The following is an 18,844-nucleotide window of genomic DNA, read 5'->3' on the forward strand; positions in this document are numbered from 1 at the left end:
AATAAACAACTCTGATTTAAGGAAGCAGTTACTAAAGACTTTATTTTGCATTGATTGAAAACATCGGATAAATATCAAAATATCCAATATATATCAAAATATCGGATATTTTCTGATCTTTACGGATAATCTCAAAAATCCATTATGACAGCCTTTATTTTAAAATGCCGCACTAGTTAAAATTTAACTCCACATTAATCGAGACAGGATTATTTAAAAATCATTTTTCCACCAAATATCGAAATTTTTACGAAATTGATGTGGGGTGAGAGCTTCATGTACTATATTTTTCTGCTGATCTAGAAGAGTAGAATTCTTTTAAAGTTTGATTCCAAGAAACAGGTTGTATCATAATGACACACGATAGACGCGAAACATGTTAATTGTTCATCAAACACTTTTGAATAGATTGTATTTCTTATTCATTTTCTTACATAAAATTATATACATGTGTCCACTTATAATGATCATCTTCTTCCTTCTTAAGAAGAGAAATGATCTGTTTACGATAACTAAAGTAAGTAATTACAAATGTACATATTGATCTCCGCGCTGCCTAAACGTAGTACATGCAACCATACAAAATGAGAAAGAAAGCGAGAAGAGCGCAAGGTCTCACTTTCCTCCAATATCTGAAGGCAAGCAAGCCACTATTTTCTTTCTAACCGACATTGCTTATCCCCACCACTTTTCATCACACAAAAAGGTTGGATATAACTTCAAAGCCCTTGCATAAAAAGTTTCACTTAAAAAACCATTGATTCAGCATTATATTATAACAGTATTGATATTTCAACCCGCAAAACTTTAAATGTACCTAATTTCTGAAAAACAAGAGCTTTGTGGCTGGGAGGACTTTTACAATCTCAAAAACCCATGATAACAGTCCTTACCTCAAAGGTAATTCAAAAGTTGTTAAAACTTAACTATATATCAATCATGGCATAATTATTTAAAAATCATTTTCTCAGTAAAAATAGAAATTTTTACGAACCTGAAGTGGGGTGATAGCATGCACTTGATTCTTCAGGTGATAAAGAAATAGCAGGTAAAGGAAATAACAAGGCAACCTAAAAATTAGTAAACCCTAATTAGAGCATAATAAAATGTACCAACACACTACTTGAACCGAACTTAGAACACCTCAGTTTTCTGTTTATGATGGAACACACACAGCGACTGGCATGCTTGTTGAATAAAAAAGAGTAAATTACCAAAATAACCAAAACTACCTACAATTCTTTAAATTTTTAATAAAATAATACATTTTAAATTGGCTCGCTCAACCTAAAAAATCGATAAAAACTGTACTGTGTGTCAAGCAAGTGTTTACTTCATAGCCACCTCAAACGCTTTGGCAAATTCATGTGGTCACATTAATTTCATAATCGAACTGACGTTTTTTTTAAACAAATTTTAACTAATCAACATTTAGCAGAATATCATAACAAAACGTTTCCATAAATCAAAATGTTATTAAAAGATACTGCCAGCAAGCACTGAAAGTCCTATAATTTATAAGCATTTTATTTCCTCTGCATCTCCTTTCAAAAAACAAAAATTTGACACTAAATACTTACGTTGCATAAAGTGAAGATTACTTGAAGGAACATGAAAAACGATACATTAGTCAATTTTTGTCTAAGAAATGATCAGGAAAAATAAAAACCTTAACATTAAAACATAAGTTAAAATGGGTTTTAATATCAAGTCACATTCATTTAAAATAAAAATTTCCGCAGCATAAAGCATTTATAATACAAACCACAAGTTAAGATCTCTTCACATCACAAGTGTATGTTTTGTTTACTTTCACTCGTCGCCAAGCACGAAATTGATCGCGCCAAACCGAATACAGAGATCTATCGCTAAAAAAATTTAATTTACACAATTTAAACTTTTGCCTTGTCTTAAAGTGTTGTTTTTCAATAACGTTGTGATTGGAATCATCAATTTAACAGAAAAAATAACTATAAAAGACCCAAATAAAGTGTCAGGATGGAATTTTAGCACACCGGAACACATGTTCTTGATATAATTACGTGATAGTTAAAGAAATAGGAATGGACTCACTCAAGTAAAGCTACACACGTATAATTTGAACATTGTAGAACAGTAATATGAGCATTAAAATCCTGGACTCACCTTTAATTTTTCAGATTCTGGGTTTTTCCACAGCACTGTCATACGCTCCATGTTAATCCTACGGGAGAAGAAGAAACCTTGCCTCAGGCGGACTTCGACCAATAGGAAAATGATACCGCGTTGTCGCAACTCTGAAAACTACGTTTTCATATAGGGACTCTATGCTACACCGAAAAGGGGAATCTGACGAAGGCAAAACATCTAGGTGGCAGTTACTACTTCCCCGATCAAGGATTTCAGATGTTCTGAAAGAAATACATAGTAGTGCGACTGGAGGACATTTTGGTGTCTTGAAAACCCTCAATAAAGTTCGGGAGCGCTTCTTCTGGAGCAAGGCGAAGGATGACGTGGAGAAGTGGTGCCATTCTTGTGACGCCTGTGCTGCTCGTAAAGGACCGAAGAAGAGAAGCAGAGGGAAGCTACGTCTGTACAACGTTGGAGCTCCTTTCGAACGAATTGGGATCGACATCCTGGGTCCTCTACCAAGAACTGCTGATGGGAACAAATACATTCTTGTTTCCATCGACTATTTCACTAAATGGCCGGAAGCATATCCCATTCCAGATCAAGAGGCTACCACCGTAGCAGAGACTCTAGTCCAACATTGGATCTCGAGATACGGAACACCTTTGCAGATTCATTCCGATCAAGGGAGGAATTTCATTTCTGCTGTGTTTAAGGGCCTTTGTCAAATTCTCGGAATTGAGAAAACTAGGACAACACCACTACACCCACAATCGGACGGCATGGTGGAGAGATTTAACCGCACAATCCTGAATAATTCACTTATGGTCTCCAGAAATCAACAGGATTGGGACAAGAAGCTACCTTTGTTCCTGCTGGCCTACCGCAGTGCTGTCCACGAGACTACCGGATATGCCCCATCTCAGATGCTCTTCGGACGAGAGCTTCGGCTACCTTGTGATCTCGTCTTCGGTCGTCCTCCGGATGCGCCTGCATCGCCTGAGGAGTACATCCAGGATCTCCAGGCCCGGTTGGAAGACTTCATAACTTCGCACGAGAGCGAATCAACATCGCGGCGGAGAAGATGAAGACCCGATACGACACAAGGTCTACTGGACATGAATTCAACGAAGGCGACAAGGTTTGGTTATGGAATCCCATCCGACGGAAAGGTCTGTCACCCAAATTGCAGTCGCATTGGGTTGGACCCTACAAAGTCCTTAACCGACTAAATGACGTCGTAGTGAGGATCCAAAAATCACCTAATGCAAAACCTAGGGTTGTACATTATGATCGGTTAGCCCCATACTATGGCCATAGTTCATGAGTATTACGTAAACAACCATGGTTGATAACATAAAAGTTGTAGATAATTTTTGCTTTTAATGTTTAGTAATATTTATTGTTATTATTGTGTTTTCTGTATCTGTTAGTTATTAATTAATGTGTATATTTGTAAACTTGTGATAGAAGTTTGGCACCCTTTCTGGGGATTTTACTGCCCGGGACGTGCAGTTCTTGGGAAGGGGGCAATGTTACAAATTCTGTAAATAGTAATTATTGTAGGAACGTAACCTGTAAATAGTTTCCCGTAATGAATATACAACCCCTTTTCATATGGCTAAAGTATACGACCCCTATTTCCTTTTTGTTCATTGATAAAATTTGATAACGGTCTACTACTTTACAGAAGCGTGTGGAATATTTGAGAAATTTCTTTTCGGTGTCTATATAAGCCGTTAGCGATGGATAAACAGGGGAGTTTCGATTGCGAATTTGTACTAAGAGTGTGTATTAGCTCTGTTTATAGCGAGGCATTTCGCTGTGTTGTTTTCGTATTTGGAAGTAAATACGTGTGTAAACGTTGAGTTTACGGTGTTGTGTGATAATTGCTTAATTGCTTATGAATAATTTAGCAGTTGTTGACGATCTTTCCTGTACATAGTGTAAATAAATTTCCTGTGCTTTTATCAAGAACTGTGTTTTCATTTCAAGAAAGTGGAAGTCGCACCGAATCCGTTACAATATTGATGGTAAAGTGAACTTGGAAATAGTGTTTGAGAATGCCACGTACGCTTGAAAAGATATTTCCAAATTTGTGGTCTCCAATAATGTTCTGCTCTTTGTCTCCAGACTTGAATTGAGTTTAGCCAAGGATTTTCGCGAAATTAGAAGCCGTTGTTTCTGATAACCTAATTGATTTAAAAAATTGGAACACGCTTAATCTAATGCAGAAGAAAAAACTCTTTCGAATGACATAGAATGCTAGGGAAGTAGAAAATACTTCATCCCTTTAATATGTAATTCATGTGAAAGTTTAGCTTAAAAATTTAATCAAAAGAAAAATTCTAGTTTTAAAAAACAATTTAACAAACATTTTTTTTTAAAAAACAATTAACGAGTTGCAACCCTATTGGAACCCCTCGGGGTTCGAAGTAATTTTGTACCAAATTGCAAGGCTGTAGGTACAAAGGGGTCTGCTAGACGCAGGACAGTCACATCAGACATAGCTATACTTTCTGAATTTCTTTGACGCTACTTTATTTAAACGTATAGAGATTATTATGTTATTTTCATTTTCATTTGCATTATATTACATTATTCTTTACTTTATCATTAATGCATTTTAATATCTACTAGTTTTATCAATAAATAATTTTTTGTCAGTATGGGCTCCACTTAACTAGCTACTAATAGAACGCAATGTTACCTGGAACTGTCTGTCCACGGTCGGTTGCTATGGAATTGGCAAACGTCCAGTTAAGATGAGTCTATCTGAATAAGGAGGAAAAGAGAATTAAAAAAAATTAATTAATTTGATTTCTGAAATTTTGAATTCAAATTATGTTTTTCGCAATCACGAACTGCGACAGGACCCTACTTATTGGAGTTATTGTTTCTAGAAACGGCTCCTGTCCGTTATTGTTTCTAGTTACGGCTCCTGTCCCCCCAAGCCTGCCCTTCCTCCTGGGCGGTTACGTGTGCATAGTTTTGTGTGTGTGTGTGTGAGAGAGAGAGTGAGTAGACCTGTGTGTATGCACGTAGGCGTGTGTGAGTGTATGTATGTAAAGTCGTATGTATGTGAGTGTGTGAGCGTGCGTGTGTGTAGGACATGGACGCCTCCGACCAGGAAAAGCAGATAGCTCAGGACCAGAGGAGCCGCGCCTGCAGAGGTCGGTGGGCGGTGGTGCTGCAGAAGCCCCTGGTCTCAGCTGAAAAAGGAGCCGGACCTCAAAGACGGTCAAGCGAGGACAATAAGCAATCGTGCTTGTTCAAAAAATGACGTGCGTGTTTCGCTCCTTTTAATGCAACTCTGCCTATTTAGTTACCTAAAACATCTGCAAACGCTGTTATCCTTTAAAACTTATAAATACGTCAATTTCAGCCTGTAAACTGGATGTTTACATCTCATCGGTGCGGTGGTCAGACAGCAATTTCAAATGGATTTTCTCCACTCGGTACCATCATGTAATTCGACGCTCGACAGTAACGATCTCTCTCCCGTCCTCAACCGTAAGAGAACCATGTTTTTTGTAGAAAGGGGCGCCCCGAACTTAAATGTTTGGGAGGGCGGAAACGCCGAATGGTGACAATTTTGCCGAATAGAACTTCAAATTCCGCCGAATGATGACAATTTTGCCGAATGAAACTTCAAATTCCGCCGAATGATGATAGATTTGCCGAATCGTCAGACAAAATTTACCGAATAAGACAATAAGGAAATGTTTGGAAGGTCACAATGACCTCCCGTAACCTCCCATCGGGGCACCCATATTTGTAGGCGCAAAACAGCAAGGTGTAGACTCATTACTAGATTTCAAGCTAAAGCTTATACCCTACACATTAAAAGCAACTGAGCTTGCGTTTGACGACCTCGGCCGGTCGCCACCGGCCGGTTGATCACAGGACAGCTAATGACGTCAAAAGAGTAACACAAAATGAAACAATACTTATTAGAGCCGCTATTTATATCTATTAACATCTATTTAAGCCTTGCTAAAAATAACACGAATATTTTTTATCTTTTGAAATGTACTCAACATTTATTAATAGGCAATGATGCAGAAACACAAATATGCAGAAATTTGACTAAACTAACATTTTGCAATAGCCAATACAAACAAGTACATTTTTACGAAAATCCCTTTCACCTAAATCATAAAAGAAAACGTTGAATATTTCTTCATAGACTTCAAAACCTGAAATGTCTTTCTCCTGCAGATACTATTTTGATAAATATCCCCAAGTAGACGAAACAGTTATGATCAGAATTCAAACCGTTGGTAGTATGGGTGCTTATGTCCACCTACTGGAATATGACAACATGAACGCCATGATCCTCATATCTGAGGTGACAAGGAAGAGGATTCGGTCCTTGCAGAAGCTTCTTAGAGTTGGCAGTACCGAATGTGCAGTTGTGATACGCGTCGACGTCGAGAAACAGTATGTGGATTTGTCCAAATGCAGAGTGACAGAAGAAGATGCCAGTTTATGTCTTAAAAGGTATGCCAAAGCTAAAGCAATTTATAGCATTCTGCATAATGTTGCGCAAAGACTAGGATTTACTTCGTCCGAGCAACTGGAAGAACTTTTTGAAAATACAACCTGGTGCTTGGAAAGGAAATTAAAACGAAAAGCTGTTGCTTATGATGTTTTCAAGAAAGCAGTCGAGAATACAGCCTTGCTTGATGATTTGAACTTAGACAACACCACGAGACGTATTTTACATTCTGTCATCACCAATAAGTTATCTTCTGGCAGTATTCACATCAGGACGGACATTGACGTAACATGCTTTGAAAAGGCTGGCATCGATGGTATTAAGAGTGCCCTGAAAGCCGGACTTCAAATGAAAACCGAAAATGTACTTTTAAAGATTCAGCTGATTGCAACTCCTACGTACATGCTCTTAGCAACAGCACAAAGTAAAGATCAAGGAGAAGATGTTGTTTACAAGGCTCTTAAGGCTATTGAAGCTGAAATAAAGTCATATGGAGGAAATTTTAAAATGGTTTTTGGCCCGAAAATAGTAACGGAATGCGAAACAGATATTCAAGATCCCGATAAATTTTCAGCAGGTGATGAAGATATATCAGATGAATAATACAGCAACGACACATTTTAACATAAAAACAGTTTTAACTTTCCCAAGCAGAAATATAAAATAAAGATACATTTTCAACCTTCACTTTCTTCTTTCCTTTTTTTTCTAATCATAAGCAACGGGGGTTTAGAGGGGCGTATGTTTTGACGGTGGTTTTTTTTCTCATTTGAGGGGGGTCTTGCTTTTTGAGGGGGGTCTTCACGATATTTAGGGCAGTGCGCCCTTGTGCTTGGGGAGGATAGCACTCCTGTCATAAATCTAGATTTATTCGTTTTATTCCTTTTACTTTTACTCCCTTGTCAAAAAGATTTTTTCCCTAATTTCAAGGACAGTTTTCATTTTAATCACCCCTGAATCAATTTTGATGCCAGGTTTCTTTGTGAGGTTTGTACGTTGGAGACACGCAAAATATACATTTAAACCATTCTTGGATTGATTTTGACATCCATTACATTTGAATGTATACGTATCTCATTAACTCAAAACTATTAGATGTTGAAACTTCACAAGACAACGTTCATGATAAGTGTACGAATTGTGGCCAATTTAAGAAGAAACAAAAGCTAAAAGAGGCAGCTATGAGGACTAAAAAGGGGGATGAGGGAAAAAAACCGACAAGTAAAAGTCGTAGGATTTTTAGCAGCGGCAAAAAAATGAAAGAATGAAAGAAGAAAAAAGGTTAAAAAAAGTACAAAATTTTGCTAAGGCTGGTTTTTAGAGCATATGAGTGGTAATTGATGCAAATTTAACAGCTTTACTCACATTTTTTTCTTAAGATTTTGATGAATTATGTACACAATAACTTTCCCCAAAGAAACACTTAGACATGAATTAGACTTGCATTATTTACCTCAAAGTATTTTGAGAAGCCACAAACACTTGGTAATAATTTCATTAAACAAGTACGGCTTGTTTTAGGTAAACAATTGACTTACTAATATCTAAACACTGTATATATAAACTAAAAGGTACTGCTTGTACTAAATAATATTTCTTATACAGATATAGAAAGTAAAACAACTAATTATGATCTGAAAGTTTTGACACTTCTTTTTTTAATACTTTTTTTTTTTGGCTTTTTTTTAATAATTTCTAGTTTTTGTTTCTAAGTTGGAAAATAAAATAAATAATTGAACCAAGAAAGGGGGGGGGGGGCAATCGCCGCCACTGACTAAAAGAGCCCTAATTCCACTTATAGAAGCGTTGTAGAAGTAAAATGCCTGTCAGCCTGTTCAATATTTAAGTCTCTTTAACAATAATGTAAACTCTATATGCAAAACAAAAAATTCATACTCCGGAAATAATGGGCTAGTTTTAGGTTCATTAGGAAGGTTTCGATTAAAGACTGCCTTTTAAAAAAATATCTCTTTAATTTTCATGCGTATGCAAATAAAGAAAGAAAAAAAGATAAGCCGTATAATAGCAAGCTTATCATTTTGTTTTGTTGTAGATTACGGATTCAAACTCGTGGAAGTAAGAGTTGAAGTATTCTATTCTTATCTGATAACACGTTAGTCGATAATGACATTCATATGTTTCTGTGAAATTGTGATAAGAGAAAAATGCTTTTGACAGGAAATACTCAAAAACAAAAGAGAAATCTGAGAAATTCACTTTTTTATTTGAAGTAAAGAACTGTTCCAAATTTTTATTAAGCAGGTATAGGAGAATATTTTCTCCCATACATAGGGCAGATTTTAATTTTATTTTTCACCCATCTTAAAATTTCAATATGAGTAACATTTTATCTTCTATATATCGACATCCTTTTGTTAATATAAACAGGAATTCTCCTTTATCTCACGAAAACAAAATATTTCTCAAGTATAAATACAGACAATCACGCGTATAACAATCCCTGATTTAACAAGAACCCGGATATAGCGAAGAAGTCAGAAAATTTGGTTGGTACAATGTTGAATCTATGGGAACATAAATCGCTTTTAACGAACAAACCTCGCTTAAAGCGAGCAATATTTTTGTGATTCATAAAATTTCCGTTCCGATATGAATTCCTATTTCAACTTAGTTTATCCTTTCTTAAAAAAATTCCTTTAACTTTCCGAAGTCAGCCTTATTGATGAGACCCGAGAATAAGTGATGACGGTCCTTTCTTTTTTTTGTTTATTTTATTAATTATTATTATTATTTTTTTTTTTTTCAAATTATTTAGGAAGTAGAGAAGCATTGAATCTTACTACTATTATATATGCGAAAGTTTGTCTATATGGATGCAGATGGCGGATCCAGCCGATTGTTTTGGGAGGGGCCATCCGAAATTTTTGAACAAACTCCCCAGGACCGAATTTAGCTCCATGCCGCCCCTAGGCAAATTTGAAATCTGCCGTCCCCCTCCCCCCCCCTAAAAGAAGCAAAATATCCTTGACTCAAAAAAACGTAAAAAAGTGTTCCCCAGATTCAAACTGTCACAGTTATGAAGAAATGATGGCGTTTCACATTCTGAGGCGCCCCGATGAAATCACAGTGATCTCCAGAAGCAAATTTTTATTCGGCAAATACCATGATTGAAAAACATTTGACTTTCAGAAGATGTGTGAAAGTAATCATTATTAAATTAGAAGAAAAAAAATTGTCTCTGTGGAAAATGAAAGAATGCTAAGATTTTACTTTCAAGAATAACAATTTAACTCACAAAATGTGCGTTATAATATCAAATTTGCCGCCACTAAAAAGTTTGCCGCCCTAGGCAGCTGCCTACTCTGCCTATTGGGAGATTGGGCCCTGATAACTCCTCAGAAATTTTATTAAAATGAAGTTTTAAAAACTTAATTTTCGGGGTATCGAGACATTTGGTAATGGGATGGATTTAGGAATCTCCCTCAAAAATGTTTCAAAATTTAAATTTCAGAGCAATTTTTGAAAATTAGGAAACTAAAAACGCATTTTGTCTATTTTTGATGGTGTACGGAGAAAGGTCAGGTTTCGGACGCTGGCCCCAAAATACTTTTTGAAAATAAAGCTTAAAAACCAAAATATTCTATCATAATACATTGAGAAGTTAGAAGAAGAAGGGTGCTCTTCTAACTTTCCAGCTGTCCAGCCTAAAAATGCACCTTTAGGTAATGTTTGCTTACATTAAAGGAAGTGTGAAGGTGCTTAGAATCCTTCTTCCTGGAAATATTTTGCCTTTGAGGCTCTAAAACGATTTTCAACTATATTTATACGTATTTTAGAAAGGGATGGAAGATTCGTGAGCTCCTCCAAAAAACCTCCTTTTAAAGCTATCATCACGATATAAACTAGGAAGCGGGTCCTATCAAAACTCGTTTGTAGTTGAAGTCCTAAAAAAATTCATTTCAGTAGCTTTGAAGCAAGTTAAGTGATAAGGGATGGATAAGCTAGTTTCCGCTGACATTTTTTCCACATAAAAACTTAAAGTGCAATTTTTTGCTACATATCAAGGCATTTGTGCAAGGGCATGGAAAAAAGAGGGTTCTCCTCCTAGTTTTGAAATTAAAGTCATGAAAACGAAAATTTAGGTGCTCTTTGGTTTTGTGAACAATAGGATAATTGTGAGAATCGCAGCATTTACAGATCGTTCAAGTGTCTGTAGTTGGAATCAAGAAATGATGTAAAAGATGGAGAAAATTTTTGGAAATAAAAGTTTTGTTTTGAGGATAGGGATATAATTTATCTCCCAATTAAGGTCTATACTTCTTTTTCAGTAAAATACATGTGTTAAATTTTGTTATCTTCTCATAATATTTTTTCTTTTTTTTCCTTAAAAAAATTCCTACAATCACAAGGCTTTGGGAGGGGCCATGGCCCCCATGGCCCCCTCTAGATCCGCCCCTGTATGGATGTATGGATGTATGGATGGATGTTTGTTACTCTTTCACGCAAAAACTACTGAACGGATTTTCATAAAACTTTACAATAATATAGCTTATGCATCAGAATAACACATAGGGTAGTTTTCGTCGCGTTATGGGGGTAAAACCCCCCTTAGGGGGGCAATAAAACACAATTTTTGTATAAATTCTCTAATATTGGGATGAAAAAATACTTGCACATATTTACATTATATGTCCATCGAAAGCTCTGATTTTTCTGCTGAAGATGGCACCTGTTCGAAATTTCTAAGTAGAATAAAAAACGAGTTATGAGCTTTTTAGTTCCATGTTCGAAGGCTTTCCTCAACTCAATACAGTATTTAGTGTATCATCTCAACTCCCTGTCGATAGCGACAATTGTTGTATTGTTGACTATCTTTGCTTTTCGTGACTGTTCAAGGCTTTTCTCGAGTCAAATCTTGAAGTAAGATTTTTGCACAAGATTGGCAAATAATACATGATTTAGCTGATCATTTTCCATTTAAACGGAACTTTAATGTAATTAATGGTTTTTATTATTATTTATGCTGATTGAACGCTTACTCATTATCCAATCAACCAGCAGATCGCCAAACTTTTTGCAGAAAAATTTCCGTAGCTGATGCATTTGGCAGTTTTTTCAACGTCGTTGTTTTTGAAGCTGAAGACTACGTCATAATGTTTCTCAGCTTTCACCATGTGAACAAAATATCGCCAATCAAAGAATTTTCAAAAGACTTTTTTTACTGTGTTAAATAATCCAGCAACTAAATTAGGCAAATCCATAAACAGCACAAAAACTTCCATTAATTTTCCTTTTTGCACAATTTCAAACAATCACCAGATTTTACAACTTATTTTGAAAACATTTCGGATGAAACTGTTTAGAGCCATTTTATGGTGACCAAAAGTATCTCAGAATCTGGCGACGATATCTCTGTAACGAAAATTAATATCATATCGTTTTACAAAGAAAGGAAAGAAGGGGGGGGGGGAGAATCATCGAAGGTACCCCAAAACGACTCTCGCAAATTCGGTAAAATCGCACCAAGAGCCCACAATGATTGAAATTTCCCAAAATAGCTAAAGCAAGTATAAGGGGATTACGAGAGCAGCTACTTTTTTTAAATCACTTCGTACTTCATTAGCCATACAGAGAAGGTTTTAGACTCCATGTTTAAAAAAAAGTATCAACAGATTAATCTTTTTAAACATGAGAAGATTAATTTCATGTTTTGGAAATTTGTATATGCTTAAATAAAGTGCTTTCGTTTCTAAATCAATACTATTTTGTTCTTTATACTTATTGCTATTTTAGTTTTATGGGTAAGGAAGAAACTCGATTTTTAATCACGTCAAAAAGATGTGTTTTAAATTCTTTCACTTAAAACAGAAAACAAAAGCAAGTAACGATTTTTTCTCTTAATTATTACTGACCCAGGCAACGCCGGGTATTTTCACTAGTAATAAATATTTGTTGACGCCAGTATGTTATCACTTCCGAGGTTATTGCAGAATGAATTCAACTCAAGCAAATGCAGATGAAAAAAAAAAAAAGAAAAATTAATTTAAATTTTGTCATCTTGAATTCAAATTATGTTTTTCGCAATCAATAGTGTGTGTGTATGTAGGCGTGTGTGTTTGTGTGTGGGGGTATGTGTGTTTGTTGGGTAGGGAGTATGTGCATGTGTGTGTAGGCATGTGCGCTTGTGTCTGTGTGCAGGCATGAGTGTGTGAGTAGTTGTGTGTATGAGTGTTTGTGTGCGTGGGGGCGGAGTATGTGTATGTGTGTGTAGACATATGTGTTTGTGTCTGTGTGCAGGCATGAAGGTAAGGGTAGTTGTGTGTATGTATGTATTTGTGTGTGTGCATGTGTAGGTGTCTGTATGTGTGCGTGTGGGTATGCGTTTGTGTATGTGTGTGTAGGTTTATGTGTGTGTATGCATTTGTGTGTGTGTGTGTATGTGCGTGTGTCTCTGTGTGTGTGTGTGTGTGTATGTAGGATATTGACGCAACCTCGAGACGGTTTTCGCTATAGGAGCAGCATCGTGAGGAGTCGGTCGAAGGTGGTTGGTGGTGCTGCAGAGGGTGGCGGGGAGATAACAAAATCATAGTACATCAGAACAGTCAAATGAAAGCAATAAGCAATCGCTGAAAAAAAAACACTGAACACGACGACGAAAACAACAAATGTGAAGAATTAAACTGAGCCATCTTCCGCATCTTTTGATGTGCAGAAAAAATTCAAACCTTTTCTTGAAGTCAAGTGCCGAGTTTTTTTCGAGAGCACAGGAAACATACAAGGAGACAATAAGGCAGTTCAAAGCAAATTAACCAGAAATAATAATAATAGTAACAAGCAAGTGTGTATGAACTTTCATGATTTTTCACAAGCTTTTTTTTTACGAGCACTCGGTTATAACGAGCAAATATCACGGGTCCCTTCGCGCTCGTTGTAAGCGCGTTCGACAGTAGTAATAAATCCATTGAGAAGGAATAGATGGAGAGAGTGCAACCCTACTATCCCAATACGGCAACAGTACCATGTGACCTGGGGAGCAATTTCGAGTTGACCGTAACCGCTGAAGAAGTTTTCATTAGCTGAAGCCATGCATGATAACAACCTTTAACAGTAGAAGGGAAAAATTAGATTTTTAGTAATAGTGCAGTATTCTAGCATTGTAAACTATGAGGAAAAAGCCACACCAGGAGGTATAGTAACTTTTCCTTTGCATGTACGAATGCTTTTTTTACTTCTAAATAAAGAAAAAATAACATTTGTATGCATTCAACGAGTACATATTCCACAGTTGGCCTATAATTTTTAATTTTTTGTACTTATTTTACCTATAAAAGTTATAAAACATTGTATATCTTGAGTGCAAATGTCATTTTAGTTCCATAAAAACACTTTTACTTGGCGATTATCTTCTCGCCAAGCTCCTGTGCACAGCAGATGCGCAAGAATCAAGATTTGCTATTTTTATGCTTCAATTTAAATACTAGTATGCCTGCGTATGAAATCATTTCAAAACATTGATTACAATACATATGAATCCATAAATTTTCAGTCAATAACAAAACACTTTAAACTATTTGTACTTGCCCGTCATTTTAGGGAATAAACATCAAAATACATGGAAAATGCAATTACATTATATTTTAAAATCCGGAAGGAAGTGAGGAGAGGAAATTTGAATAATAGGCCTGTATTTGTATCCGTTATTTATTTATTTATTTATTATTGTGCGGTAATGGAGTTGGAGCCAGAGTTGCTCTGATTTGTAGCCCCGTCTTCATAATAAGCGCCGTCTGAAAAATATTTATCGCCAAAAGAGCGATTGCGTGCCAAAACGCGACAACTTCCCAGCCAAACAAGTCACCTGACCTGGGAAACATTGGGTCCCAAGCTTATTTCACTGAGAAATTTGCTATGGCTCCCTCCATTAGTATACCTTCTCGATGAATAAATCAGTTGAAGCGGAATCGCAGAAGAGACGGCGTGAGGGTGAGACAAGTTATGGAATGTAGCTCGTGTATCAATATCGCAATGAATTTATTCCAGGAGAATAGCAATTGGGGGTTTTAATGACCAAAACCGCCCTCAAAAAAAAAAAAAAAAAAGCTGTGCTAGCGGTTTTACCATAAAATAACCTATTTGCAGGAAAACCGTGACACAATATATAAAATATAGTTTCCACGGGAATAAAACTGCAGGGGTGCCTACCCCCCCCCCCCCCCCCTAAGCTCAACGACATTGACTCCATCCCGTCTTTAATGATCCCTTTATTGAAAGAGACACGGCTCACGGCTAATAAATTTTAGGAATGAGTACGTCAAAACGGTGTTATTTATGTATGTATTTCTTATGTTGAATAAGTTAAAAGAAATTTTCCTTCCCAAAATCAAAAATTTCATATTCTAAAAAAAAAACTTTCGCCCCCCCCCCCAAACTTTGATGGCGCAACTTGCGCCATCCCGCCTCCCTGTGGGCACCAAGTTTCAAAATACGATCATCCTCAGAAAAGATAAATCCAACAGTGACTAGAAGAGGAAATAAACTTTGCAATGTTGATGCATATTTCATTAAAAGTAAAGATAATTTAAGCATCAGCATGTTGTAGATTTCACTGAGACTTTCTTCACTTTTTACATTAATACTTTAAATTTTAAAATTCAAAATCTCCTTGAGCTTGTTGAAGAACAGTTAGTTCCACTTAATTTTGAGTTCTATCTATTTGCATACTTTAGTTTTCCTCCTTGCATTACTTCTTTAGCTGTCACATTTAACTAGAAAAACATTCTGATTTCGTCATCCTCTTCGTTCCTCATAATTTGGACATACCATAACCATCAATTTAACCAACTGCCCCGCTAACAGGCGTGTCTACATAGGGGAGGGAAGGTCGTGGCGCAATCTGCGCTTTTGAAATTTTTAGGGGGGGGGGAGTTTTAGGGGTATTTTTCTTTTTGGGTGGGGCTCTTCCTTGGCGGGTGCGCCCCAAGATTAGGGAGTGCGCTATTGCTCTTAGGGGGGGGACCCTTGTTGCTACTACCTCTCGTAGAAATTAGAGTCAAAACCTATCAAGCACCTGAAATACACCCGAAATAGCTACCAGTTTGTTTGGCACTCTAGGCTTCCTTAAGAGGTTTTCCACCTCCAGTTCAGTCACTCCTATGCCAGGCTGATGAGTGGTAATAAGCACGAAACTGCAGTCCCCGGCTGGAATTGACTGAGCTGGCGATGTATTTCTGCCTTAGCCCTGGCTATTAAGCACCTGTTCAGAGACACGTTCATTTGCATAAAATATTTTATTTTATTATTTATATCACGTCTTAAAACATTGAATTCACCCTTAATTCAACACATATTGGCAGAAAAAATGGGCGCTGGCTATTCATTTCAACTTGCCTTGTAGCGTGCAGTGTTGCCAGATGGTCAAATCCAGATTTCCCCAATTCCCTTCCAACTTTTCCCCAAAAAGCGATGTTTTTCAGCAAAATTCCCCAAATTCAAAAATTATTTTTCCACTAATATTTTCATAAAATGAATCTATTTCCTCTGATATTTTTGTCTCTTGAATTTTTTTTTCTTCCCCAAATAGCCAAATTTTCTTATAAAATTCCCCAACTTTTATTTCTTCCCATTTTCGCTTTTTTTTTTTTTTGTCTTTATCTTTTTCTTTTTTTATCTTTACTAATAATAAAGCTGAAAGTCTCTGTCAGGATCTCTGTGACGCGCATAGCACCTAGACCGTTCCACTGATTTTCATGAAATTTGGCAAAGAATCAGTTTGTAGCATGGGGGTGTGCAACGTTAAGCGTTTTTTTTTTTTTTTTTTGAAAATTCGATTTTGTTCTTTTTCTATTCCAATTTTAAGAACATTTTCCCGAGCAAAATTATCATAAGATGGACGACTAAGTTACCAAGTTATCATAATGTGGAACTTTAACGTGGGCAAGCCAATTGGCGAGAAATTCATCATGCATTATTTGTAAATATACAGGGGAACCAAAGTACCTTTTAATTTTCTACTTTGGGCAAAGCCGTGCGGGTGCCACTAATCATAAATACAAGCACCTGACCGAGAGATAAGAAATAACCAAATTTTTTTTTCTACTCGCATTTATTACTCTGCTTCTGTATGTGCATTTAAACTATGATTTTTGTATATATTTATCCAAGAACATTCTTCATCACACTTATTTTTGCCTGTTTCACGTATCAACTAGTAACTCACGCAAAACTATTAATGCAAACTCCGTAGCATAAAATTCTACATAATACGAAATGCGAATTCCATAAAGTTGAGCAAAGCTAAACCAACGCTGTTTGATACAAACAATGTAACTACCAGATGTCAAGACGCAAATTTAATTACAATTTTTTTACCCGAGCTTTTAGGTTTCTCCAGGTTTTCCCCAAGAAAAAAAATTTTCCCCAAAAAATTCCCCTCAAAACCCATTTCCCCAAAATTTCCCCAGAGAGCACCAGATTTCCCCAAAATGGGGAAATTTCCCCCAATCTGGCAACACTGGTAGCGTGGCGGCGCACAAGGTGTACTCAATGCTTTTTTTTTAAACAACAACAACAACAGAAATGCCTAATCAGTATAAGTTTCTAAAATTCAGGTGACAAATGAATGCCCCCCCCCCTCTCCAGGGGTGCACTCCTAAGGGCAAGGGCTCCTTTCCCCCGCAAACAAAAGCAACAGCCCCTCCCAAATGAAAAAATATCCCTTAAAACAACTCCCCTAAAATTGTCAATGGCACCCCTGCCCCTCTCCATTCTCAAAATCACGGGAATGGATACGATATTTTCGGCGAAATAAAACGGCACGCCCCAGTTTTTAGCCTACTTTCCCAGTAAAAGTCAGAAAAAGAAGAAAAAAGCATGAAAGAAGGCTTAATGCATCTTAAAAATATCCCGAAAAACAAAAAAAAAGTCAAAAATAAATAAAATAATTAAATAAATATCGAAAAATTAAAAATTGGAAAGTAGGGTATTGAGATGGGGAAAAATGTCTGTCGGTCTGTCTGTCTGTCGGTCTGTCTGTCTGTCGGTCTGTCTGTCTGTCGGTCTGTCTGTCGGTCTGTCTGTCTGTCCCCCCCTAATAACTTTTGAATGAATAGTCCGATTCGAACAAACTTTTTTTGTTCGAAAGATCTCGGCAAGGACACCTCATTCCCATATTTCGCTTTTTGGTTTGAACTATTTTTTGTTCAATTTTGAACAGTTCAAAAAAACTTAACATTAGCTCCTACGGGGAAATTCAAGGCAATTCCGAACTGTGAGGCGAATTTGCTTCAAACAAACTTTGTAGGAAAAAGCTTTTGATGAAAAACTTGTATATAAAATATCTTTTTGATTTGAACAATTTTCCGTTCAATTTTGAACAGTTCAAATCCCTTAACATTAGCGCCTACGGGGAAACTGAAAGTCAATGTAGATTCCGTACTTGAAGGCGGATTTACTTCAAACAAATTTTGTTGGAAATAGCTCTTGACGCCGAACTCCAGACTCCGACTCCGAGAATTTAGGGGCACCTGAATCCGAATCCGACTCCTGTGCCCGACAATTAATCGGACTCCGACTCCCCAACTTCGACTATGATTTCCTATCTTTGGCAAAAATTTATACACGGACAAATGACTGACTCCGATTCTTGGATATTCGACTCCGACTCCTTCATCCCAAAATTAGATTGACTCCGACTCCGACGCTATGGTTTTAACTGTGAAATAATTATTGTTGATGTGATTTGTTTTTATTTTAACGCTAAAGTTTTTATTTAGGTATTCAGTTTTCGGTGAATAAACTCGAAGTCATTAATGTTTCTTCATAAAGATACGCGCAGACGATTTTTTTTTTTTTTTGACAATGAAAAGTATTTCTTTACGTTGACATTTTATTGTTTTTATTTATCTTGATAAGTGCATTAATTCATTAAAAAATTATTTTTGGCAACAGGGGAAAAAGAAACGATTTTTTTTGAGGGGATGTATTTATTTTAATGAGCTTATTAATTTTCATTATTATTTTTTCGTTTTGAAAGCTGTTGAAGAATTTTTTTTTTAATGGAAAAAAGTGTATTAGCTGCTTTGTTTATAAGTTGCTGCTATTTTATTTGTTCGTTTTTTTTTTCTTTTTTTTACGCATCTAATTTTTTTAGATGAGTGAGGAATATTTTATTCCTAGAAAGTAGCTTAAAATATTGGAAAAATATGTTTGAAACAATTTGCGATTTTAGCTATTTTGAGAACATTGATCAGGTACTAGAAAGTAGTATGGGTATAC

The 18,844-nt window shown here is 36.3% G+C and overlaps 1 protein-coding gene across 1 annotated transcript; it reads left to right on the forward strand.

The window, feature by feature from the left end:
- Positions 1 to 6,397: 6,397 nt before the first annotated feature.
- On the forward strand, positions 6,398 to 7,213 carry LOC129233790 (eukaryotic translation initiation factor 2 subunit 1-like). The gene has a single exon (XM_054867767.1). The coding sequence runs from the start codon at positions 6,398 to 6,400 to the stop codon at positions 7,211 to 7,213; it is 816 nt and encodes a 271-aa protein (XP_054723742.1).
- The last annotated feature ends 11,631 nt before the right edge of the window (positions 7,214 to 18,844 follow it).

The sequence above is a fragment of the Uloborus diversus genome, unplaced genomic scaffold (assembly GCF_026930045.1).
Source record: "Uloborus diversus isolate 005 unplaced genomic scaffold, Udiv.v.3.1 scaffold_724, whole genome shotgun sequence".
Lineage (NCBI taxonomy): Eukaryota > Metazoa > Arthropoda > Arachnida > Araneae > Uloboridae > Uloborus > Uloborus diversus.

Excerpts from the sequence above, each read along its gene's own strand:
- LOC129233790 (XM_054867767.1), top strand. The coding sequence starts at position 6,398 with ATGGGTGCTTATGTCCACCTACTGGAATATGACAACATGAACGCCATG.